The 26,234-nt window shown below is 41.9% G+C and overlaps 2 protein-coding genes and 1 long non-coding RNA gene across 6 annotated transcripts in view; 2 read left to right on the top strand and 1 right to left on the bottom strand.

The window, feature by feature from the left end:
- Window positions 1-13,647: 13,647 nt before the first annotated feature.
- LOC125747178 (small integral membrane protein 4) lies at window positions 13,648-15,089 on the top strand. Its single transcript, XM_049022070.1, has 2 exons — window positions 13,648-14,023; window positions 14,220-15,089. Exons 1-2 carry the CDS (start codon window positions 13,870-13,872, stop codon window positions 14,309-14,311), a joined length of 246 nt encoding a protein of 81 aa, XP_048878027.1. The 5' UTR covers window positions 13,648-13,869; the 3' UTR covers window positions 14,312-15,089.
- A 144-nt stretch (window positions 15,090-15,233) lies between these two features.
- Window positions 15,234-26,234, bottom strand: part of stab1 (stabilin 1) — a 34,685-nt gene continuing 23,684 nt past the window's right edge. For all 4 annotated transcript variants that reach the window (XM_049022030.1, XM_049022031.1, XM_049022034.1 and 1 more), the window contains exons 46-69: window positions 24,189-24,236; window positions 24,006-24,086; window positions 23,597-23,743; window positions 23,369-23,503; window positions 23,212-23,271; window positions 22,378-22,554; window positions 21,951-22,037; window positions 21,370-21,516; window positions 21,219-21,275; window positions 20,956-21,109; window positions 20,320-20,469; window positions 19,798-19,902; window positions 19,374-19,481; window positions 19,085-19,278; window positions 18,733-18,877; window positions 18,289-18,422; window positions 17,323-17,488; window positions 17,147-17,253; window positions 16,947-17,066; window positions 16,704-16,853; window positions 16,437-16,553; window positions 15,933-16,091; window positions 15,550-15,657; window positions 15,234-15,357 (exon numbers count right to left, since the gene is read on the bottom strand). In XM_049022030.1, the coding sequence (XP_048877987.1) occupies window positions 15,310-15,357; window positions 15,550-15,657; window positions 15,933-16,091; window positions 16,437-16,553; window positions 16,704-16,853; window positions 16,947-17,066; window positions 17,147-17,253; window positions 17,323-17,488; window positions 18,289-18,422; window positions 18,733-18,877; window positions 19,085-19,278; window positions 19,374-19,481; window positions 19,798-19,902; window positions 20,320-20,469; window positions 20,956-21,109; window positions 21,219-21,275; window positions 21,370-21,516; window positions 21,951-22,037; window positions 22,378-22,554; window positions 23,212-23,271; window positions 23,369-23,503; window positions 23,597-23,743; window positions 24,006-24,086; window positions 24,189-24,236 (2,904 nt within the window). In that variant the 3' untranslated portion in view covers window positions 15,234-15,309. The remainder of the gene's footprint in view (window positions 15,358-15,549; window positions 15,658-15,932; window positions 16,092-16,436; window positions 16,554-16,703; window positions 16,854-16,946; window positions 17,067-17,146; window positions 17,254-17,322; window positions 17,489-18,288; window positions 18,423-18,732; window positions 18,878-19,084; window positions 19,279-19,373; window positions 19,482-19,797; window positions 19,903-20,319; window positions 20,470-20,955; window positions 21,110-21,218; window positions 21,276-21,369; window positions 21,517-21,950; window positions 22,038-22,377; window positions 22,555-23,211; window positions 23,272-23,368; window positions 23,504-23,596; window positions 23,744-24,005; window positions 24,087-24,188; window positions 24,237-26,234) is intronic.
- LOC125747180 (uncharacterized) lies at window positions 23,159-24,125 on the top strand. Its single transcript, XR_007399231.1, has 3 exons — window positions 23,159-23,294; window positions 23,381-23,411; window positions 23,563-24,125. It is a non-coding gene; the product is annotated as an uncharacterized LOC125747180 (long non-coding RNA).

Here is a 26,234-nt window from a genome sequence, read left to right as displayed (position 1 = left end):
CAGGGTTCTGCTACAGAGTGGTGTGGTCTTAATCGGGTATATCTCACTTTCAATCAGCGGAGGCGCTAAATCTAATGCTCACAATGAAGGGGCCTGAGATGGCAGCATCTCAGAGGTGGACGCCTTCAAAACATAATTCAAGTATCAGGAATAGCTATCAGAACAGGCGACAGAGTCTATGAAAGTAGTACCATCTCTGAACAAACGAGAATATACAGGGTGCCTCAAAAGATTCATATTCACCATAAAAATTTCTTGTAAATGAAAAGATTAGAGAAGATCTAATTGCATACTCACTTATACTGATTAGCTTGGTGCTCAAGATGAACATAAATGATTTGATGGTTTCCTTCCCCCCTTTTGCCTCCAGAAAGTCCATGCTTACAGTGTGTTGGGCTCCTTTTCATTTCCTGACAAATCACATGCACACCAAAGCATTTAGGTTTCTCCTGCCTCTACTGTCTTATTGCAGGAGTAGTTAAGAATTACTTCACACCTCTACCAGAAGGTCTGGGAGTCTCCTGCAAACCAACACTAGCTACCTGACACTCACGGATGATGTGCAATGTTCCAGAAATCTAGCGTTTCACTATTCAGCAGCGGTGAAATTAACCAGTAAGAAGTTTTCCCACCGAAACCCTGCAGCATCCAGTCAGCATATATTTCACCGCTACTCCCTGTCACATCAGTCGGCATGTTTTTCTACCAGCACCCCACCCTGGATAGCAAACTTTACTGTTGGCACCCAGGGATGCACAGTAATTCTGAGACGTGTTTGAAATGCATATTTAAAATATGAAATTGTATTTTGTAATTCGTATGACTTACTTCATGAAAATGATGACGCAATTTGTATCAAAATACCTTGATGTTCAGGATTTTTGTATTTTGAAATATTTTGTAAAATTTGAGAATTCAATTTTTTTCCCAGACATTTTGATGAATAGTCATTAGAGCCAATGGTTGATCACTTGTGTTCAACCAAAAGGCCAATTCCTGCTTAAAATTAAGATGATGCTCTAATTTTGTATCAAAATACATTTTGATGTATTTTTGCTCTTCTGTGCTGGTATTCAACATCAGCACTAACTAGCCTGTGTAAGTTTTACTTACGCAAAAATGTTCAGCGGGCAGAATTTAAAAAAAACGATCGGTTAAGAGAGATTACCAATCATAGTTGCTTGGACCAACCTCCTCTACAATCCGATTGGTTATTTCTCTGAACCAGTTGGTTTTCCTTCTGCCCTCAGAACATTTTTGTGGAAGCAAAACTCCTATGTGCCGCTCACTAGGCTTGGACAGTAGCTAATTTATTAATATTCTCCAGATCTTGTTCTGCAGTACAAGGTATTTTTGCAAAATTGCCGTCGTTAGGTACGATTACTCAGGGCTGTGCCCCACCTACTTTTAAGTCTAGCCCAGAGTATTTTTGCATTGAAAAAGGGAGAAGGGAGGCATTATAGCAAATCAACATAGAGACTGGAAATTGACTTGCATTGTCCAAAGGATAGGGAAGTAATCATGTGCTACGCAGTGTACAGAAAGCGGAAGTCATGTGCACCTAGATGAAAAGCTCTGGTTTTAAAAACCTATCTAGCCTTCTTGGCTATTTTAAGGAGGAAACTCATGGTAAATCATTCAATGTGCATATTTAATTCAGTTCAAATAAACTTGCTGTATTAGGCGCTTTCACACAGAGAGGAAGTTCCTGGGCTGTCTGGGTCAAGAACTCCTGGCCACTTTCTTACTGCACAACAGAACTTTATGCTAAATAAACAATGGAAACGCAAAAAGCTTGTAGGTTAAACTTTACACCTAATTCGAAACTACACCACTGAGTGAGTGAGAGAGAGAGAAACTCGAACTAGATAGTTATCTAATCATATATCCATTTATTCATTTTCTGTAACACCCTATGTTGCCTAATTGGTTGGCTGGCACTGACTACGCTGTTCTTAAGCCATGAAGTGATAAAAGATGCTTTTTGCTGCAACTAACACCTCGTACCTGATATTCATACTGTATATGGGCAGATTCTTCTCACTCCAACAACATACCAGGCTAGATTTCTTTTTCCTTTGGACTGAAACCCAAATCTCCTAGGACAGCGATTCTCGACCCATGGGTTGCAACCCAAATTTGGGTCTCGGCGGGTTCTGAAACGGCGGAGATGGAAATGAAAGCATTTTAAAACTAGCAAGCTAGTATATATGCTGATCCACGATCAGATTTCCTAGAACTAGTCCTAGAATTCACCTATAAAAATGGGTCTTGGGTCTGCAACTGCTTAGCGCTAAACTAGTAAACATTCAACCAATCCAAGAAGCCAAGCCACAGACACTTAATTTAAAATTCACTGGCACATCCAATCAGATTTGTGTGATAGGCATTGATTGGCATAAATTGCAGAGTGCACTGCATGCTTGACCATAGCATTAATTTAGACCTATACAGTAAAATCCCGTTATAGTGGACTTGCTTATAACGGAATATCGTCTATAACGGACAAGGTCCACTGGCCCCAGCCGCACGCCTTTAAGAACATGCAGAAAAAGATGTGTATTTATGTGTATGTGAATGGTTTGCAAAGTTGTAAGGCCCAAAGCGCATGCCAAAGGGAGTAAGTCTCACCACAGAAACCACTCTTCTCTAATCTGCCTAAAACACCTCATTGGAGATTCAGCCCTTACTTCTGTGACATGGTGAGGTCACCTCGTTACGCAATCCTTATTGGCCACCTACCTGCAAGGATCTGTCTACAGGAGGGGTAGGAAACCCTGATCCTGAAGTGCCAGTGTCCAGAAGGTTATAAATCCTGATCCCAGGAAAACAGTAACTCATTTGGTAGGATAGAAAACCTCCTGGATACTGACACTCCAGGATCAGGGTTGCCTACCCTTGAGCTACAGACTGCAAGACAAGAGTGGAACATGTAGGGCAAGCTGACCAATCAGAGCACACTGGCTTCATAAGGTGTCGGTCTTAAAGCTCTAACTGAGCAAAGCGTGAATAGAGATGGACAGTAAAGGAAAAGATGTGTTTCTAGAAAATTAATGCATGTAAATCTTTCTTGTAGACCCCAAAAATGAAATTATGAACAGTTAAAATGAACATAATAATTCACCCTTACATCACGGATGAAGAATGTTGTTTATAGGAAGCGAACTCAAAATAATATATTTTTTCCCCCATGATCTCTTTATGAACACTAGTGAGGAATGGTTTGATATTTTTATAAGGAAAACCACCCACTGGCCCAGTGATGGAATTCACTTGGGCAGCTGAAGGTAGTGAGTATGTAGGTTTCTCCTTGCACTTCTGAAAAATTGCATTGAACCTTAAAGCCAAATAATTTTAATTTAGATATTTATTTATATAGTCTTTAGATATGATCACTATGTAACTTTGGGGTATCCCGGGTTCCTTCCAGACTTTTAACTTGTTCATTCTGGATTTTTATGTTGCATGGAAAAATTGCTCTAGCCAGTTATACAATATACAGAAATGCAGTGTGATCAGGGCTTGCAGTGCAGCTATAGACTGTGACAATGTCTGTTTGGTCTATTCAGTTCAGAGACACAGAGTGTGTCTCATTCAGCACAGAGTCTGCAAGGTTATTATCAGCCTGTTTGGTCAGTTCAGTTCAGTTCAGTTCAGGGGACTGACGGAGTTCAGCGCTTGACTGACGGAACTGAGAGGCTGCGAGGTGATTTATGATGGTGTGATATTATGGAGCTTATTACCTTCACTTTAACTGACCCACGTGATTAGTCAGAAAGCCAGTCGTTTGATCACGATGCCCAGTACTCCTGTACTAATGCTCCAGTGTGTGCTAACCCTGGCCAGGGATTGCAGTGAGGTTGCTACCTAGGAATCAACTAGTGACAGTAATTATAGAAGACAATAAAACTCTGTGTAGAAATATCACACATCAACTGCAATTTAAAGTAGAACACAGAGATCTATCTAAAGCTACCACTTGAATACAATACTTATAACTCTACTAAAGAATACCAAACAATACAAAGAGTAATACACACCCAATAGAAGTATCTGTGAGAGAGATTTGATTACAGATTCCAAGTACACAGTACTAAGCAGAGCTCTAGAGGCAGAGTAGTCCCACGGCTATGCTACAGATGCTCCTTAAATAACAGACTAAGTGAGAGAATCCAATTGAATAGGATGATAAAAAGATATTACAGTAGGTATAGCGATAGACAAATTTTGCCAGCTGTATTGTCTAGAACTGTGTCACAGCAGCAACACTTAAATTATATAACTACCCAGACAGCACACATGCATTGACACAACGGCTACATGATGCTTGAAAATCCATCCTCAAAGCACATGTCACAGAGGTATCGCTACTGAATATTGATTCAACATTCACCCCAGTGCCTGCACTGTGTATTTCAATAACAACACAATGTTAATTAGATCACTATGCCACATTTATACTTATAATTTTTCCCAATTAAGCTATATAACCCACAATGTTTAAAACCATATACCACACAATTTAACTGATTAAAAACTTAATTACTAATTACTTACTAATTGATGTTTATCATTTCAGACAACATGACAGAGACAGTAATAGAACAAACAATTATGCTGAACTAATTAAAGCTTATTGAAAAAACATGCAAGACACATTAGCTTATGTAATAATTAAAATATTGTTAATAGGCCTAAATAACTTTTGAATGAAGTAACTACAGTAAAATCCACTTATAACGGACATAAAGGGACCTGGCAAAACAATCTGTTATATCCAAAGTACGTTAGAGATGATATTCCATTATAAGCGAGTCCACTATAACAGGCTTTTACTGTAGTAACTAATTAATTACTAATTTTCATTCAACAAAATCCATACATCGTGAACTTCTAAGCTGGAATTTATAACACTGTTGCCGTTCAGTAACTATATGTATAAAAACCAATATACATTGACTGAGAAAATCATTAGAAATACCTGTAGACCTGCTTATTCCTGTAGTTATTTAAATCCACCAGTCAGGCGGTAGAAGTTCAGTGTGTAACATCATGCAGATTCAGGTGAGGAGCTTCAGTTAACGATCACATCTAACACCAGAATGGGGGGGAAAATGTGATCTCAGTTAATTTGACTGTGGCATGATTGTTGGTCATTAACAGGCCGGTTTGAGTATTTCTGCATCTACTGATCTCCTGGGATTTTCACGCACAACAGTCTCTAGAGTTTTACTCAAAGGTACAAAAACCAAAAAAACACATCCAGTGAGTGGCAGTTCTGTGGACAGAAACAGCATGCTGATGAGAGACTGGCCAGACTGGTTTGAGCTGACAAAAAAAAAGGATATAGTAACTCAGAAAACCACTCTATACAACTGTAGTAGAAAAGCATCTCAGATTACACAATCCTTGAAGGGGTTAGGCTACAACAACAGGAGACCATGTTGAGTTCCACTCCCACTCAGCTAAAAACAAAAAGCTGAGGATGTACTGTGCTCAGGCTCACCAAAAATGGACAGTTGAAGACTGGATAAACATAATATGGTCTGATGTATCTGAAATTCTGCTGAGGGACACAGATGGTATGGTCAGAATTTGGCATCAACAGCATGAATCCATGGACTCATCCTGCCTTGTATCAACAGTCCAAGCTGGTTTTGCGGGTGTAAGGGTGTGGGGAATGTTTTCTTACCACGCTTTGGGCCCGTTAATCCCAAATCGATCATCACTCGAATGCCACAGCCTACCTGAACATTGTTACTGACCATGTACGTCTTTTCTTGGCCGCAGTTTATCTTCTAGCGGCTACTTCCAGCATGGTAATGCAGCATGGTAATGCAGCATGTCACTGATCAAGTTAACTCGAACTGGATTCATGACCATGACAGGGAGTTCAGTGCTCTTCACTGGCCTTCCCAATCACAGGACCTGAATCCAATAGAACACATTGAGGATGTAGTAGAACAGGAGATTGGAAGCATGGATGTGCAGCTGAAAAATCAGCAGAAGTTCCATGATGCAGTCATGTCAGCATGGACCAGAATCTCGAAGGAACAACACCTTGTGGAATTCATGCCATGATTGAGGCTGTTTTGAGAGCAAAGGGAGACATAGTTTTTCCTCAGTTGCTTTGGTTCATTTCTCAGATCAGAAATGAAATTCTCATAACTACTTGTACAACCTCCACATCCCTAAGTTATTTGTCCACATCATAAATATAAAGTCTCATTCATTTGGTCAAATTGCAAATGCTTTGGCACAGTCATGCAAATGATTATGTACAATCATCTGCTGATTCCTACATTATCAATCGTTTATGTTATTCATCCATTTTCCAAACCGCTTATCCTACTGGGTCGCCGGAGCCTATCCCGGAAGCAATGGGCACGAGGCTGGGAACAACCCAGGATGGGGGGCCAGCCCATCGCAGGGCACACTCACACACCATTCACTCACACACGGACGCACACCTATGGGTAATTTAGTAACTCCAATTAGCCTCAGCATGTTTTTGCACTGTGGGGGGGAAACCGGAGTACCCGGAGGAAACCCCACAATGACATGGGGAGAACATGCAAACTCCACACAGTGTGCCTATACCCTACAATTGATATATATCATAGGTAGCACAGAGGTATGACTTAGATAATAACAACTTATCCAATTGAAAATATTCAATAGAAAGGGGGTAGGGGTCAAAAATGTGGGATAGTCCACTTTACCTCTCAAGGGCACAAGTCATTACATGCAAAATGGATGAACCAGTTGTCATAATCTGTCAAGCATATTTTCTATACATCTCTGTTATTTTTTTTTACATATAAATATGTCCTGAGTTGATGAATTACTCTCAGCTGACTTTTGCCAATAGAGGAGAATATTTAAAGCATTAGGTTGACCAGTGATCAACCCATTCTCAGTCATGGCCTTACAATGGCCAAAGCTAGTCAAAGGATGCAGCTGAATGTTGGGGGAACAACCATTCATCACCGATTAATCCCAACTGGGGTCACCAGAGCCTATCCCAAGGAACAATGGGCGCAGGTAGGAACCAGCCCTGGGTGGTCACCAGCACACCACAGGGCAAACAGACACACAGCCAATCAACCTATCCTGCACGCTGTTGGACCGTGGGAGGAACCCGGAGCCCCAGACAGAAACTCACGTGAACACAGGGAGAACTTGCGAACTGTACTGTTATACTGCATACTTACTGCACTGCTTCATGTTACAGTATTCCACTTGCATTTTATAGTATACTGTAAATTTACTTTATACAGTTACATACTGGACATATACTGTAGCACACACAGATATGCATGCATACTTACAGTGTGTACATATGTATGTGTTTGTGTGTTACAGTATATACAGCAGCCTCCACAATTATTGGCACCCCTTGTAAAGGTTTGTAAAAAGGGTTAGAAATAAATCTACCTTTCAGTGAAGCAGCTTTCATCACTGAAATAATTAGAAAAATCCAACCTTTCTTTGAAATAAATGTATTCAAAGATAAGCAAATCCTTCATAAAGAAATAATTATTTTTCACAAAAACACATGTGCCACAATTATTGGCACCCCTGGGAATTATAGTGAACACCATGTAACTGAAGCATGTTTCCCCTGTAAATTGTACATCTTTGAATTGATTGGAGTGAAAATGAACCTTCAAGCTGTCATCCATGACTTCCTGATTAACTGGGGTACAAACATGAGGTGACACAGATCCCAAATGCCCTTAGTCATCCATCAACATGGCAAGGATAAGAGACACACAGACCAAATAAGGGAGAAGTGTGTTGGCCTCCATAAGTCAGGGAATGGGTATGAAAAATAGATACTCGCCTGAAAATGCCCATTTCTACTGTTAGAGAAATAATAAAAAAGGGGACAACAACTGGAACAGTTACAAACCTGCCCGGAAGAGGAGCCAAGTTTATATTTCCCCCCATAAACAGCGAGGAAGATTGGTGGTGAATTACAAGACAGAGTCTAATCTTGGGGTTACCACGTCTCCGGAAAAACCATCAGACGCCACCTTCATGCTAAAGGGTTATTTGTATGGTATGCCAGAAAAATAGCTTTATTGGTCAGTTAACCAGAAACGTAAACACCTGGAGTTTGCGAAAGACTACTACATCTTTGACTGGAACCAAATGCAATGGTCTGATGAATCAACTGGGTTTTTTGGTAATAAACATTCAAGATGGGCTTGGTGTAAGAAGAAGGATGACTGTAGTAAAAAGAACCTTATCCAAACTAAAATATGGTGGAGGTTCTGTGATGTTGTGGGACTGTTTTTCCTCCAAAGGCCCTGGAAACATTTTAAATCAAAATTTTGCTGCCTGCGCCAGGAAACTAAAACTGGGCCGTCATTGGATCTTCCAGCATGACTGTTATCCTAAGCACATGTCCAAATCAAAAAAGAAAAATGGTTAGCTGACCTCAGAATCAAGCTTCTGCCATGGCCATCTCAGTCCCCTGATCTGAACCCCATTGAAAACCTGTGGGCTGAGCTGAAGAGGAGAGAGCACAAGAGAGGGTCGAGGACCCTGGATGATCTGGAGAGATTGTATAAAGAGGAATGATGTCAGATACCTTGCTTGGTGTTCTCCAACCTTATAAAATGTTATAGAAGATTCAGTGCTGTTATACTGGCAAAATAAAGAGAGGTTGTACATGGTATTACAGTTTCTCTCAGTTGCTTTGATGCATTTCTCACAACAGGATTTAAGTTACTACTCGTTCAATTCCCACAACCTCTAGTCAGTTGTACACATCATCACAGCAATTTCTGGTTGTTTCTGCCATTTTGCAATTGCTTTAGTACACTCAGGCAGATGCTTATGTGCAATTCTCAGCTATATCACACATCAACGATTGCTTATGTCATGATGATCAAAATGCATTTTGCCACCACTTTGCGCAATCTTACACTCCAGACGAACTTGTCATTTTGTCATCGTCTAAGTTATTGCAGTGAAAAGTGTTCAAGATATTACTGGCTGTCAAACGTATTTTATAGGTTTCTACTAAACTCTTTTGGTATGTATTCACAATACTAATGATTCCTGTATCACCTTAAATGGAAACATCAATATGTGTACGGTTATTTCGGACAATGGGGACCTCACTCGTATCCCTCTTGTGGGGCCATGCAACACCCAACGTCTGCTTATCTTCTTAAACATCCTCTACAGGGATCTCATTCCTGAAGAGGAGATTGGTTGAGAAATTGTACCAAAGTATGTGATCATTTGTGAGAATGTGGTTTTCCATCGCTTCCACCCAATCAGATTTGCCAACCACTCCAGGATGCTGATGGAATTCAAACGACCATATTCCCTAATCCTCAACCCAACTGAGGAATTCTTCTCAGCTTGGAGCTCGAAGGTATATGACCGTAACCCACATACACAAATGACACTGCTTGCTGCCATGGAAGCTGCATGCGGGGATATAACAGCAGACACCTGCAAAGGCTGGATAAGACATTCTAGGAGGTTCTTTCCACACTGCATTGCAAAATGGAAGATATCCATTGTGATGTGGATGAGAACATGTGGTCCAATATACAGGATCAGCTGCAATTGTAGAAAGCATTTAGAGTTTCAGTATGTATATATCGTTTCCCTTTTTGATTTTGTAATTGTTTTTTTTAAATTTCATATGTTATACATAAGACATTGAAATGCATTTTTTGATAGACTTCAATTGCAGTGCATGGTATGTCACCATATACCTTTGCAATCAATAAAATATTCTGCTTGAATCAATCTCTCACATTGTCATTCAGATGTTTTGTGCATCAGAAAATGTTTAGATCGTGCCAATGTTATATTGATAACATGACTTCACATTTTGGCTGTCATGTCCGTGGACGATGATTCATGGACTTGGGATATTGATGGCACTGACATATTCAGTGACGTAAATACTTTTGAGGCATGGACTAAGGATTTTGCAGAGGTTACCTAATTATGCCGGTCATCTATGATGTTTTGCCATTTGCACTAAGTGTTTTGAGAAATGCACTCGCTGTTATGCAAATGTTAAGTCTGTTGTGAGAAATGCACCAAAGCAACTGAGAAAAACTGAATGCAGGGCTGCCAATAATCGTGGCACGTGTGTTTTTATTGAAAATAATTATTTCTTTATTTAGGATTTGTTTTTCTTTGAATAAGTTTATTTCAAATGAAAGATTTTTCTCATTTTTTTTCAGTGTGAGATGAAGCTACTTCACTGAAAGGCAGATTTTTTCTAACACTTTTTACAAATCTTTACTAGGGCTGCCAATAAATAAGTGTGGAGGGACTGTATTTAGTATGTGTAACTTTGTATTGTTGAAATTGATATTTGCCATACAGAAGAAGTGCATCCTTGGGCATTTCCAATCATTGTCAACAAAACCTTAGTCATCTTGTTCATGAACAATGAGGACTTGTCATTCTGGTGACACTGAAAAGTTCATTATTTACTTTTGATGGATGAACTTTACAGGCTTTTCAAGGTAATCCATCATGTGCTCTTTGTGCGAAGTTTTGAGAAATGCACTTACTGTTTTGCGAATGTTAAGGATGTTTCGAGAAATGTACCAAAGTGACTGAAAAAACTGTAATGGACAAGTACAGCAGACCCACAGGGCATGTACAGCAACACCCACATCCAGAGTTACAGAGTGTTATGTGTTAAATTGCAGGTAAGGCAAACTGAAGACTGAGATTAATTCAGAATCCTGAAAATGAGTGGGCAAACAGTTCCACAACATAAGGGCCTTATAGCCGAAGGCTTAACTGCCAGTTACTTTATTTATATGTGGAATGAAAGGAAGCCTGCATTCTGTGATATGAGTGTATGACGCAGCTTATAAACTTGAATTAGTTCTGTTCGGTATGCAGGTGCTAGACTTTTGAGTGCCTTATATAGAAGTAGCAGAACTTTGAAGTCCATCCTAAGCCTAACAGGAAGCCAGAGCATTGAACTAAGAACAGAGGTTATTTGTCCAAACGTCCTGCTCCTGTTGACAATTCAAGCTGCTGCATTTTGAATATGCTTGATTAATATTTAATGCACAACAGCAGACTAACCTACTGTATACATATGTCATAATTTAGCAATGCTACATAGCTGTAAATGGACTGCATTTATATAGTGCTTTTCTACTCCTAGGAGTACTCCAAGCGCTTTACATTTCATGCCTGACATTCACCCATCCACACACTGGTGGCAGAGGCTGCCATGCAAGGTGCCAACCTGCTCACCGGGAGCAATTTGGGATTCAGTGTCTTGCTCAAGGACACTTTGATGGGGTCAGGAGGAACCAGGGCTTGAACCTGCAGGAGAATCAAACAGGGCAGGACATGACTTTTGAGTTGTTGGTTCCTGTCCTCTGTTGTCATCTGGGTCTCTTTCTTTCATCTTCCCGTTTCCCTGTTTTTGAATTATTCTGTATAAATGACGTAAGAATGTATTACAACACACTCACCATGGGGCAAATGTTATGAAAGGTGCTATGTAAAAAATGTAATATTAGTACAGTGTTCCTAATAAAGTGCTCAGTAAGTATACATATGCAAAACCTGGCATAAGCACACAAAACCTAGTCCACTGAGCAACAAAAAAAATTATGCAGCCAAATGATTAATCTGTCACCCATCTTTTCTTCCATTCAGATGGGTTTAAATTTGGAGAAAACAAAACATATATTCAGTTCATGCTGCCTGTTGCCAAATTAACTTTCGGGGGGAGGGGAGGCAGCAATGGCATCTTGTAGGGGTGTAATAATACACAAAATTCACAGTCTGGTCTGGTACAAATTTTGGTTTTGCAGTTTGCTGCAGGTTCAGTACAGCAGAGAGGACAGAATTTATTTTTAAATGAATTATCATTAAAACTTGAAACACAATTAGGAATCATTTTAAGCCAATGGCAAAGATCCTGTCAAGGTGTCTGAATAACAAAATCCAAGAGACGCTTATTTGCAAATTGTAAAAATAAATAAGTAAAATAAAAACAAAAATTGAGCATAACAATCATTATGAACTAAATCCTGCTTAAATCCCTTGCCTACTACTGAGCAGGGTTGCATATCTGTATTGATAAACATCCCTATAGCTGGCATATACAGGGACAATGAAACTGACAATTTATTAGTTCGGTGTAGGGCCTCTTTTTGCAGCCAATACAATTCATCTTAGGAATGACAGATACAAGCCCTGTACTGTGTCCAGAGGGATTTTGAGCCATTCCTCTTGTAGAAGAGTGGCCAGGTCATTGCGTAATGCTGGTGGAGGTTCAATACTTCCTGACTCACTCCTCCAAAACACCCCAAAGAAACTCGATAATATTCAGATCTGGTGACTTTGCAGGCCATGGGTGATGCTCAAATTCACTTTCATGTATATCAAACCACTGTCACCAGTCTTGCTGTGTGTATTGGTGCATTATCATTCAGATACATGGCACCACCTTCAGTGTACAATGTTCAGCTAATGGTTCAAACGTGGCCCTTCAGAATGGTTTGGTGGTCTTTGGTAGTGAAGCACCAGAAACGTGGTATTCCAACATTACCCTGGATATCGTGGCTCTCAATATATCCAAGTTCAGTATAATGAGCCAATAGTCTTGAACTTATCAACTACTCTATCCCCAGTGCTGGTTTAATTTATTGGAAAACTAAAACATTCCCATACTGCTGATTACAACTGACTGTAACCAGCATTAACATTACACAACTCACAGCCACAATTAGCATCATGTTTCTGTGCTGAACATCCAATTGTGATTTTAGAATCTGCTAGTGTCAATATATGTATTCATTTGTTTCATTGTATATACTGAACCAAAAATTATGTACCAAATGGTATATGATGAATAAGTGTACTGCTACAGCCTTAGTATCTTGTGAGAGTTATCAAATTCAATGACTTATTTCTGTCAGTGTCTGGACAGTCATGCATTTAAATCTTATCGGCGTTGGGTGACACCCTTAATCCCAGCTGCTTCAGGGAGCTAGATGTGGGATTGACTGTAAGCACTGTTCCCATATGACGTTTTTAGATTCTAAGATAAAGATGTTTGATATAATCCTGAGTTCTCAACAGCCTGACATTTTAACACATGGTTCGCTATATCTGTTCTCAACAAGCCTGACTAAGATAAGCAGCTGCAAGTTAGATTGAGGTAGCTGATGTTTTTCCCATACCCTCAATACTTCAGAGATGTATTTTTATGGGAAAACATCTTCTATTCTTCCGTCTTCAAACCTAATTTGCAGTGACCTTGGAATTAATCACAGGAGGAATAAAGCACAAAACAAGGGAACACTCAACATGGGATGCTGGTGAATAGGAATTCTTATTTTTGTAGATGTAGTGGGAGCAAACTGGAGTAACCTGAGGTCACCCACGCAGAGATTTACGTTCAAAATTCTCACATTGACTCAGATTTCACTCATTAATGAAACATTAAACTAAAGGGGAGGTGCATGTATAGTATAGTTAGCGTTGTGGAACGACTGTGATGAAGCTTAACAAAGATCCGGTATGAGTTCGATGTAACACATCCGGAGCACATCAACGATATGACGAAGAATTTACGCGAATTCATCCAGCCAATCAGAAATCGATGTTATTTCCCCGGTACGCGGACATGTATCACACTGGGCATGTCAGAGGACAGCGTGCGGAATTTAACCTCTAAACGCGGAGTATTGACCAGAGATACGTTCACCTTCGTGCCAGAGTCATGTTGGACCTTGTCCAATAGCACGCATTCATGTGAATATATATATATAACAAACATTTAAATGCTCGTTTGGCCAACCAAACCCATCTAATTATCTGCCAAGCCAAAGGAGCACTAACGAAATGCTGGGGAACAGTCAAAGGATAAAATATATCCTAAGTCTAGTTCCCGGCAAGCGCCGGTTTGGGACATATAGATTTTTACCTTTCTTTTTCTGCTTAGGAGGAGTAATGGAGTGGATTATGATCAACGTTAGAATTGGAAAAGAAACCTTCTGTAAGTAGAGGATTGACTGCTTATAATGCTTCGGCTTAATAAGACGCGGCCACGTTTATTAATATAACAAATGCTATATATTTAGATAGACAACGTTCTAGCTTTTATGTACATAATACCCTTTGTATGGTATACTCTGTATGGGCAGTAAATTGAAGAAAAGAAAAGCTGACTTAGTCTTCATTTCCCCCCGCAGACGATGTATACCGGAGAAAGCGATCTGAGAGGGAATATGAGCGGAAAATACAGGACGGATTGATTTCACTCCCGGAGCCAGTTAATAAATGAAGCCTGTCAGAGACCCATCACGGTGTGATTACTATGACGGCTTTTGCGGACTCAATCGGCTTTTTCTGTTCGTTCGAAAGATTGTAATCAAATGAACTTGGGTGCCAGTGGCCTGTACTACGAAGCGGGGTCACTGGCTTATCGGGGTAACTTGCCGGATTTAAGGTACCACAGTTTAAATGGACTTCATATTCGTTCACTTACATTTTACCCAGACTACCTTAAATCCGACAAGTTATCCCGATAAATCGGTAACCCCGCTTCTTAGTATAGGGCACAGAAGTTCTTAATTTAATATATCTCAGCCGTAAGTACGACCACTTACAATGCATCTTACACTTAACAGATCTCAGTACTATTATTATCATTATAAATTTATCGTATTTAGATATACGGAGTTATTTTGCACAATCCCGTTCTTACCGTATATGCAATTTTTGAGACAGTGGAGCTATTGTTTATAAACCCACCTCTAGCAAACTCCATCAGGTACCTAAATCAGTTCTTTTAATCCCAGTTTGTGTATTTGCTTTCAAGATTTCATGGGAGCTAGTCTTCTATTTGAAACGAGTTATGCATATTTTTTCTGTACATTTCCATCATAAAGGATTGCACAGTTTGGTGAATCCGCTTTCAACAAACAAAACCTTGGTCTGGATTTGTTCTTTTTGGACCTGAACTTACCACTTCTACTATAAACTAATATCTATTTATTTTACAATGTTCCTATTAAACGATTGTTTTCTAATAAAATGCATAACATTCATCTTAGTTAAAATTTGTTTCCTTGTACATTTTCAATACTACAAATTTTAGTCATGGGTAATTCCACTATTTAGGAGCGGATTTTGTTGACAAGGTTTTCCCATTTTGTATGGCTTTCACGATGTTACACTGAGCACAAACAACGCAAACAAGAAAATAAAGTTGCTGTTGCATTTATTTAGAATTTTTTTTTATAGTACAAAATCTAGTGCTTTGAGGATTAACGGTCTGACCTAGTTACACATATGCTGGATGTCTGAAGAATCAGCATCGGCAAAATCCTGAAATGGAAAAATGTACATATTTTTATGCGTATAAGTTTTTCTTTATGTATTAACACATTTCTGTGGGAAAATTATGATTCATTGATCTTTATACAATTCAATCCTAAAATGTTACTATGTGAGAAACAGCAATTGTGCTGTTTTACATAGCTGTTAATATCTGTCCTAGAAAAATGTGATTGCACTCACACCAAAGGCTTCTGCAAAGGCCATGGAGCCACTGTATAGAGGGTTTGGAATGGATACTAATGTCGGCTTCGCTTCTGTACTGTTGGGGGCACCTTGGTCCTCCTCATTCTGTTATGGGGGCCAGACAGTCACATGGTTACAGACTGTACCAAAAGCGGCCTGTTTTTATCTTTGGGGGAGGGTCATTCACATAACATTGAACACAAAGTCATAGAAATGCAAGTTTGTCACCAGAAACCCAACACCGTCAAAGGAGTACAAATCAAGTCTTGCGAGAAGTTTACATGACCAGTGTGCTATTTTTAAGGTAACCCAAAAAAATGATACTCGGAGTTAAGAATATTCAAACCACAGAAAGAGGTTATTAAGGCAGTGACGGTAACCTGAAAATGACGAAAATGGAAGCCAGTATTCTTTCTCTTGTATAAGTAATACACGAGGCCTCCAATGGCAGCCAGCACAGCTGCGGCGAGGACAGCGTTAATAACAGTCCCGGAATGGGAATGTGACATAGCATTGCTTGGGCTCTCTGCAGGCAGGACCTGGACAAAGAAATATGCAAATGATGACAGCGCTCAGCATCGATAAACTAGCAAGGCCTCTTTTCTCGGGATTCCATATTCCAGAATTCTCTCTAACTAAAACAAACCCGGCACTCTGCACTACTTATAAAAATGTATGTTTATAGTGGAGAATCTATGAGGATAGTGCAGGTTAGTGACTCGGAGGCGTTTCATAATTATCCAGTGGCTCTCAAATGTGTAATCACTACTCATAAAATGTATGTGACTCTCTTTGTGCGCTGTTTTTATTATTGCATCAAGCTGTATTATGTATAGTAACTCAGGAAAAGAGAGGAGGTGGTTGGATGAATCATGGCTTCTTACTGGTGGAGGCGGAGCTTTCAGCGGCCCCTCAAGGACATGAATAATCCCATTGATTGCTGGAATATCCCAGTCTACAATCAGCCTGTCATTCACATGTTTCCTGGGAAGTTGGGCGGCCTGCGCAAATAGGTATTTACAGTTTAAACGCGTCATTCTAACGTGGGGAAGATGCAAAGTTTGGTTAATGAAAAAGATGGTTGATGGGGAAAATGGAAGACTGAAAATAGTTATGGGTAACACTGTTTATATAAATAAAAGTCCACTTACAGAGTCCAGGGTTCTGTTTGGTGTTGATACGCCGACTGAAAGATTATAACCTAACTGAGAAGGGACCAGCAGTCCATGCTCTAGATCATCATAGAAATGGACGCTATTGTTGGCAGAGATGTGGTATTCCAGATCTCTCCATGACAAAGTCTGGAAATAAATTAAACCCCCATTGGAAATATTTCTTGATTTACCCTCCACCAGCCATCACCTGCGAAAAGCTTGAGTAAAACGAAACATCACCTGATTCACATGGAACCCAGCGTTTTGTGGTATGAATAGCGTGACGTTCGTTGAGTGAGACGACAATAAATTCAAGAGTGCCCCCGCTGCTGGGGAGGAGTTGGCGTAATCTAGTAGAATCTGGAAAGAGAGAATCAAGGGGCGAGTCAGAACTCTTCACTGCACCTTCGCACTGTAAATACTGGAGGTGACACACTCACTGAGTAAAACAGAGAGAAATTGTCGTCGGTGGCCACGACGCTTGCCAGGTGTCCGTTGCAGAAGAGGCCATCACCGATGTATCCAGGTCCACAATCACAACTGACATCTACGAGAAACCAAAGGCTGATTAGTGACTGAAAACGTGGGCAGTTTGGTGAAATGTCTTACTACCTACCTTGGATTCTGTAGCAGTATGCATCATACGTGCTGTTCACAGCAACGGGACTCTTGTACATCACGACACCAACGTGGTTGTTTCCACATTTGGGTGACGGAAATCTGGTGGGGTAGCCGACTTGTTGCCCTTCGATCCATCCTGCCACGCAGAGGTGCATTCCAAGCTGCAGACAGACGGCACAAGATATGGTTATAGTGTCATCTTTATAAGTCAGACACACTTTTCTTTTATACAGCAAATGAGGGCCCAGGCCTTGTGGCTCAATCAGTCAGTGTGCAGACTGGTTGTTGTCAGTCAGATCCTGGTTAGCATTTCAGCTGCCAGTTAATACTCTCACTACCTCCAAGAGCCTTCTGCTTCAGGAATAACCTGATACTGCTTTACGTTAACCAAATGTTCTTAATGCGGAAATTTATGCTGATTTGTCTTATTTTGCAGTCTTATTTTGTTCTTGCTTTGTGTGGAAGATGCAGTGTAGCTCATGCTTTGATACTGCTTACAGTTATACCTGGGAATTCACTGGAAGCTCAACCTAGCTGCACTTTAGCCTAGTCGACTCCTTGTCAGCACCTGTGTTTGTGATATTGTGCTATTTGCCTCACTTGTACTTTGCTGCCAGATAGAAATAAATGTCAATGTACTTGCATTCATCTGCCGAGACTGGGAGAGTTTAAATAAGCAATGGTACTTTAGGTAGCTACTGCACTAATAAGCAGTGCTGTTCACTGGGCCACTTGTTTGTTTCTAGGGTTGTTGCCCTGGTTGGTGTTAGCCTTTAAAGTCTCTTATACTGATTCACTGTTTAAAAAAGGGAGCAGATTGGTGGTGATGTATCTCAGAGGAGCAAGCAAAAGTAGCAGGAAATGACAAGGAGCTTTGCATCATGTCTCTACTGTCTTGATTGATTCATCATTAACCAATAAGTATTTGATTGGGGGTGGAAGAGCTGGGTGCTGGATGGACCTGCTGGGCGTCTGAGAGCTGGGAGAAGGTGGCCAGGGAGGCCTGCTCAGCCCGGCAGGCAGCTTGGGCCTCCGTGTAGTTCAGCTTGTACGCCCCCAGTGGTGACCTCAAGTGAAACACTCCAGCTGTGTTACCTGAGAGACAATCAGAGGAAAGCTTCACACCTGGGATTTATTAGGGAAGCAGTCCAAGCTGGAATTACCAAATCACTGTGGCAGAAGCTTCAAGCATATTAACAGTTGCTGAACTGTTCACGTTGTATTTTCTGCCTCATACTTCTATGTGTACTGTGTCTGTCCATGTGTGTTTATTTATTAACCTAGTCTATGCACATTGTATATGCTGTACTGCTAGCCGGTGAGCTGCTGAATGACATTTCCCTGCTCTATGTGCAGTGACAATGAAGAATCATATCTCATGCTAAAAAAGGTACAGAAATCTCACCGTGAAAATGCAAGTCCTTGCAATCAGCCTTTGGGTCACAGCCGCCGTTGTCCTCTATGCAACGGTCAACATGGGGGACCACCTTCTGAAGACATTGGATCCCATCTCCCACGTAGCTCGGGTGACACTGACAAGCCCTCTTGTTCTGATTAGAGTCATCAAAGTTTCTGGCATTAAAATCGGCACATAGCTGTTCTTTTTTGTAACGGAGGAATTCGTTTGGGACAGGGAGAGAATGATATTTTCTTTCAGTGTATGATTGAATTGCGTCACGCTTCGGAAACTGACAGTGAAAGATACGTTAACTTTGACTAGGTGAATAATTAAACATGTGCACGTGCTAGCTACTTACGGGCCCCACATACAGACAGGTGGCAAAATCGCTGCATCCCCCGTTTGGTTCCTCCGTGCATCTGTCGATGGGCGAGCAAGCGTAGCCATCCCCTCTGTAACCGGGCTCGCACAGGCAGGTGACGTTTACGCCGGTCTGGGAGCAGCTCGCGCGCTCATGGCAGCCTCCGTTGTCGTCGCCGCAGAGATCAGGAGCTGGGGAGACGGTTAGGGTTTAGGGTTAGGGCCGCTGCTAACGCGCTAATGGGAATCGAGAGACTTGGAGGCCCGGAGATGAAGCGGTGGGTCACCCGTGCAGTTCCAGCCGTCGCCCTCGTACGACGGATCGCACTCGCACGTGTTGCCGTCTTGGCAGACAGCCTTAGGATGGCACGGGGGACTGCAGAGAGGCTCCATTTCTGTTGCGAAATCAAGAAATCACACAGATAGGCCACTTAAAAAAAAAAAAAATCCATGTGACATTTTTTAAATGTTTCTAAAACTAAATAAATAGCTAGTGAGCAGAGTCAGAAGATGGTAGCTAGCTAGCTGGTTAGCATAACATGCTGCTTCAGCATCTCCTAAATAAGGAACATGTTTATTTAATATTTATTATAATAACAGTCTGGGGCAACAGGCAGCCCCCAAACCATGGGGCCCCCATGCATAAACACGCCACTGCTCACACGAATGCTGGCTGTTATATGTGGAGTGTTACATGTGTGTGTGTCTCACCTAATTTTACTTCACACCGGGCTCCCGTCCATCCCTCCTGACAGAAACAGCTGCCATCGGCCTCCATGCCATCCTCACATGTGCCGTTTTGGGAACACATGCACTCTGGAAGCCAGAAAAACAGTCCCAGTCTTAGATTGGTTCATCCAGAATGAGACACGCATGTAAAAGAGGTGAGAGCGAGTTATGGGGGTCAGTGAGCACCCCTGAAGCATTTGGGGTTAAGGACCCTGCTATTAACCCATAACCTTCTGGACATGGTCGCACAGCCCTAATCCACTGAGGCACCCATCACTGCACTGCTGCTTATTTCACGGTTTTATCCAAGGTAGCTTGGGACACGCTTGCAAAGTAACTCACTCCTGACTCATCTCACAAGTCTCACTCAGGATTTTTTTCCTGGCGCAATATAGGCTGAGCACTTTCAAGGGTATTGCAGTAGGTACTATATTTGAACCTACAACCTTCCGGCTATAAGTAGCTACTCAATGTTAGATTTAGTGCTATGGTGTTAATACACACCCGTGCAGTTGGCGCCGTAATACTTCGGCCGGCAGCGCTCGCAGGCAGTTCCTGTGAAGCCGGCATTGCACACACAGGTCCCCTGGCCCTGCATGCGGTCACTGCACACTCCATGGTTACTGCACGGTGCCTCCAGGCCCCCTGGACACACTGCAACACACAGCACACTCTCACTGCACAGTCGCCAAATACCTCTCTAGCACAGCTTTCACTGCTGAAAACCTTTATCATTATGTAATATATTAGAACTACATCACACTCTCATGCATATGCACGATTTAAATTTATATTATGATAATTCAAGTTAAATCTGCTTTTTAACTGAAATGTACAGCTTCTGAAAATGTAAGTGACGTACAAGTGAGGAAAGCTTGGGGTCAGCCAGTCCCCGAAGCAGTTGTGGTTATGGGCCATGTTCAAGGACCCAACAACTCTTAACGGCCATGGGATCTGAACCAGCAACCTTCCAATCACAGGCTTGTAATCTTAACCCAGACAACCACACACCACCTCCTTTTCTTTTTATTCACACATTACCCAGTGTCACTCACGGGCCCAGTGGTAATACGATTACTCTGCTGGCTATGGGAATCGAACTCACAACCTTCTGGACACTAGCAGAGCCAAGCAGCTCACCTTGACAGTCTCTGCCATAGTGGTTTTTGCAGCACTGAGGGACCCACTGCACTTTAACACAGACGGGCTGGCATCTCCACGCAATGAAGAAGTCCTTCTGAGAAGGTGTGAGTTTCATGCTAATCCTGTCTTTGGAGCATGGATTTGTCTTACCCTAAAAAGATATCGCAAGACTCAGGCTCACAAAGAAACAATCAGGCTGTATGCAAAACAGTATAATAATTAGAACATAGCATATTCCGTTGATCATGCCGGAAGCTCACAGTAAATCTATATCCAAATGGACATCTGGGGTGTGTCCAGCACATCCTACACAGGCCCTAAGAAGACAGGACATTTTATGTTGTTTTAAAGTCAGAAACAAAGCACACTTTTAGATCTAAAAATGAAATGTAAGCCTGAGCACAGACTCACGTTAATCTTTTTCTCTTTAAAAGTATCACAGCGGGCGCCAAGACCAGGAGGCTCCAGAAGTTGGTCAATGCCATGCGCGATTCCCACGTTGAAGTCCAGGTGGCGCTCTGTGACTCTGGCATTTCCGTCATCGACCAAAATATCCCCCTGACAGACAGAGTAAGCAAAAAGTATATATTTTTATTTTCAGATTTGTGAAAAATAACCAAGTGTCACATGATCCACATCGCTCCGCACTTCGTCACACCAGACTCCAGGTCTTTCACAGCGGCAGCCAAGAATGACAAGCAACAATAAAATATTCACCGGCAGTGTTTACCACCACTCCAACCACATATTTATTTGGGGCCCCCAAGGTTTGGAGCCCCCTGTTGGCCCCAAACAGTCACTACACTAAACATTAAATGTTCCTTACTTAGGTGACGCTGAAGCAGCATGTTATGCTAACCAGCTAGCTACCATCTTCTGACTCGCAAGCTATTTATTTAGTTTTTGAGACATCTGAGGGGAGACGGGGGCCCTGAATGTGATGTATTGAGTGGGGCCCCTGAGACAATAGACCCATCCCTGATAATACTCACAACTGTTCTTCTGTCACAGCTGAATGAGACAGTCGAGCCAAAAATTGTTCTTAAAGAGCCTTTCATTGGCAAAGATGCGGCCGGGAGCTGGAAATGTTAACAAAGCATTTTTCACAGCCATACATTCCATTTAAAATGTTCCTTATCGTTTGAAAAACAATTGTGATAAGTGGATCAAAACAAATCACAGAAGGTACTGCTAACCCAACTTGGAATACTGTTTATTTACTGCAATACTGTTTATTTACTGCAATACTTTTTATTTACTGCAATACTTTGTAACAGTCTTAGCACTGTTACTGTTTATTGTCGTTTATTATTTATTTTTACTATTAATGTCTAAATGCCCTTTTTGCTGTCTGCGTGTTGTGCTACTGTAAACCTGTGATCTCCTTCAGGATTAATAAATCTATTTATTTGTAGCTACCTTCGCTCCGCGGATGATGTGCGCCTTGACGGTCGCCACCAGCTTGTCGTGATGTTCCTCACTGAACAGCCACCTCCTCCTTTCTTCCGGCAGGGCGTTGAAGGCGGCATCGCTCGGCCATAACATGGTGAAGGGATGGTGCCAGGAGTTCTGCACCATGGCAGTCAGGTCGGCCTCCTGTCATCACACACAAGCAGGGTTAACCGCCAAAGGGCGTCGCCTTGAGCTGAAACACACATCGGGGCATTTCCTTTGCTTAGGTGTTAACGAGGCCAATGTGATGATCCTCTGGGGGGGTCCAGACCCTATCCTGGAAATAACGGGTGCAAGGCAGGGAATAGCCTAGGATGGGGCGCTAACCCCTCACAGCAATCACACACACAATGATCTCTAAGGACATTTTAGTAACTGCAATTAACCTCAGCATGTTTTTGGACTGTGGGGGGGGAAAACTGGGGAATCCAGAGGAAACCCCACGCTGACACGTGGAGAACATGCAGAACATGGAGAACATGCAGAACATGCAGAACATGGAGAACATGGAGAACATGGAGAACATGGAGAACACCAGGCACATGGGGCTGGGTCAGAACCCTGGTCTCAGAGGTGTGAGGCAACCGTGCTACCCACAGCCCCGCTGTGCCACTCCCTAGTCTAGTCTAATTCTGGAATGTTCTATTCATGGTTTATCTGTTTACTCATCCATGTTGAGTTACAGCACGTCTACCGGCCAGACATGCTTTATACGGCTTAGCGCTAAGTAAATCTGTGAACAGCAAACATTCTGGCTGACGGGTGGACACAGGAATGAGACTGACACAGAGGGGGGCCCACCTGGAGGAGCCTGCCGAATATGGTGTAACCGTGGGCCTCTGCTGCCGCTGTGACATTCAGCTGAAATGTAAACACCACCGCAGGTTCGTCACCTGAGTTTTTTTGCCTGTATTTGTAGCGGCATAGATATCGCCGTGATGTTCTGTGCTCAACGTACTGTCTCCGGCAGGCCTCTGCTTTTGTTCCTGATGTCATATGGGGTGAGAACCTTGTCGATGAAATGCAGGACCCCGGTGGTGGTGATGTAGTCGCTGTTCACTATTTTTGTGTCCTCATTTATGTACAAGGAGCCCTAAGTTCAAACGAGAGAGTCCATTACATTTTCAATGTAAAAGTCTGTTTTTCTTACAGATCCATATCAATTCAGAGGGGACAGACAGAGCACCTCTCGGACACTGATGCGTAGTCGATATCCAGAAAGCGTGACCACCTCCTTCGCAGACTGGAGGTCGGACTGGAGGAGCTGCTTACAGCCAATTATATGGTACCTCAATAGGTCGTCAAGGCTACTACTGTTTATCCAGGGCTCGGCCTGCCAATACACAAAACCTTGGGAACCGAACGTTTTAAAGTAACAGGCACATCATTTCCAACCAATTATAATGCTATTTGTTAATACTTAGTTAATATATAGTGCAGATCCACGATCTCAGACCTCTGACACTAGATTTAAAATCTAATGAGGAAGATTAAATCAATTTTAAATACTTGTTTACTTTTAACAGTATATTTCTAACGAAAAATCCATTTAAATGAGTAATGCGTCAAGAAAATACCGTACGACAAGAAGATACCGTAAAGTTTTGAATATAATCCACGTGTGGGACAAATAATGTGAAAGGGCCTTTTTGCTTTAAATCGCCGATCTTCATATCCTGTGAAAAATAAGAATGAATAAATAAGCATATTCATGAGTAAGCTGAGTAACTTCTGCGTAGCGTGAGTCACGGTTTGGCTGCGTACTGTGTCACTCTTACCGTCAGCCTTTTGTTCAACCAAGAGGCTTCTGGGTGACGTCGGACCTCCTGAGAGAAGTCAAGAGAATACAAGTCATGTGTCAAGATAGACATAGGGAGGGAGGTTAGGGGCTTTGCTCAAGGGCCCGACAGGGGCATCAGTCTAGTGCTACACAGCATACGACACTGAAAAAGTACCGCAGTACCCCCGTCATCAGGAACCACACTATTTTCTGTTTTATTAGTATTTGTACTTCAGAATATTCGCTATGAACTGCATCGTTGTGCAACATCGTTGTGCAAGCAGCTCTGCTTTCTCTCCCTTTCCCTGCCAACCATTTTCTTTTTCTCTCACCCTGCAACTTTCACAGACAGGAGAGTAGTGATGGCCGAAATGACTTTACTGGGACACAGTTAGTTTTATTCAGTTCGCCTAAAAGATTCGTTCTGATTCTTTTACCACCTTGTTCAGCAGCACTTCCCCTTTGCCAGATCTGAAACACTTGTGTTCCAGTATGTCAAAAAAAAGGCCATTATTTAGGCTAAATTGTGCTAAGGAGTGAGCTAAATAGCACCAATAATTCATGTGAGAAAAATAATATTTGTTATTGAATTATACTCTCAACATTGTACCTTAGCTGCTCACATTTGTTAAAAACACAAACCTACAGCTCATGAAATACTTGGTTAAATCATTTGAAATCGTGAATATCTCTAAAATCCAGTTGCAGCATATAAAAAGTCACTGCACATGTAGGCTATATACTACACCAGTAGATGGTGTATTTCAGTCACGACTGAGGTCCGACTCTCACGTTCAGTAGCCTGTCTGAGTCTCTTGTTCACTGACTCGCTCACCAACTCATTCACTCCTTCAGGTACCTCGTTCAGAACGAGAGTGACAGACCCACAGAAGTGGAGAAACCGTCTTGTTCATCGACTCACTAACCAGTTCGGTCATTCATTCACCGTCGGCATATACATTCGGTCCCAGGTTTAATTTCCAGCCAATTATATGCTCGCTTACAACACACCCTTTCGATGACCCTAACTGGCTATAGTTGGAGAGAGAATCAGCATTTACATCGTATTTCTGAGGAAAAGCGGAAGAGTGAGAAGAAGAGATCTTTGCAGGGAAGTGAACGTGAGTATATAGTTCCTGTAAGGGACTCGTTCCCCACGAACCAATCATTCTCAAACGTCACACCATTACAGGAGAGCCATGGCCGCAAGTGCAAGTACAAATACCATTAAACACCATGACCTTGATCTAATGATTTAAAATAATCCAGTTATCAGTGTTACAAATGTATTAAAACATGTTCAATGGCTGTATGGCTGAGCAGCTACAACTGAATAATTTTAGTTTTGTTAAAGCATGTTCAGTATAGCTCTGCACCTAGGCTATATTTTATTCTATTAGACTGATATTGACAAAATATGTTATTTAATTAATAACAAGCAAATAATTTCAGGTTCCGTTCCCTGTCATCCCTTTATCCATTCATTTTCTTGATGTTATAGTTTTTTTGCTGTAGGATCGTTTTGGTATCGGATTATTTTAGGCAGGTATAATATCAAAATTATGATTTTTGGTATTGTGACAGGGTGGCATGGTGGTGCAGTGGTTAGCACTGTTGCCAAACACCTCTGGGACCCGGGTTTGTGTCTCCACCAGGGTCACATGTGTGTGGAGTTTGCATGTTCTCCCCATGCCGTCGTGGGGTTTCCTCCGGGTACTCCGGTTTCCCCCCACAGTCCAAAAACATGCTGAGGCTAATTGGAGTTGCTAAATTGCCCATAGGAGTGCATGCGTGAGTGAATGGTGTGTGAGTGTGCCCTGTGATGGGCTGGCCTCCATCCTGGGTTGTTCCCTGCCTCGTGCACATTGCTTCCGGGATAGGCTCCCCCCGCGACCCAGTAGGAAAATGGATGGATGGATGGTATTGTGACATCACTATATTACTCCACCAGTGCTGGGATTAAACGTGGGAGCCGTCTGATCACAGCCATACCTGCTGAGCTGCACACCACCAAAATGCTCTGAGGTCAGATACTGTGAGAACA

This window comes from Brienomyrus brachyistius, chromosome 8 (assembly GCF_023856365.1).
Source record: "Brienomyrus brachyistius isolate T26 chromosome 8, BBRACH_0.4, whole genome shotgun sequence".
In the NCBI taxonomy this organism is placed as follows: Eukaryota; Metazoa; Chordata; class Actinopteri; order Osteoglossiformes; family Mormyridae; genus Brienomyrus; species Brienomyrus brachyistius.
Note: the sequence above shows the minus strand (reverse complement) of the source record. Positions and strands in the feature narration are given on the sequence as shown.

Excerpts from the sequence above, each read along its gene's own strand:
- LOC125747178 (XM_049022070.1), top strand. The coding sequence starts at position 13,870 with ATGCTGGGGAACAGTCAAAGGATAAAATATATCCTAAGTCTAGTTCCC. Across the intron at positions 14,024-14,219 it reads AATTGGAAAAGAAACCTTCT|ACGATGTATACCGGAGAAAG; the intron begins GTAAGTAGAGGA and ends TTCCCCCCGCAG.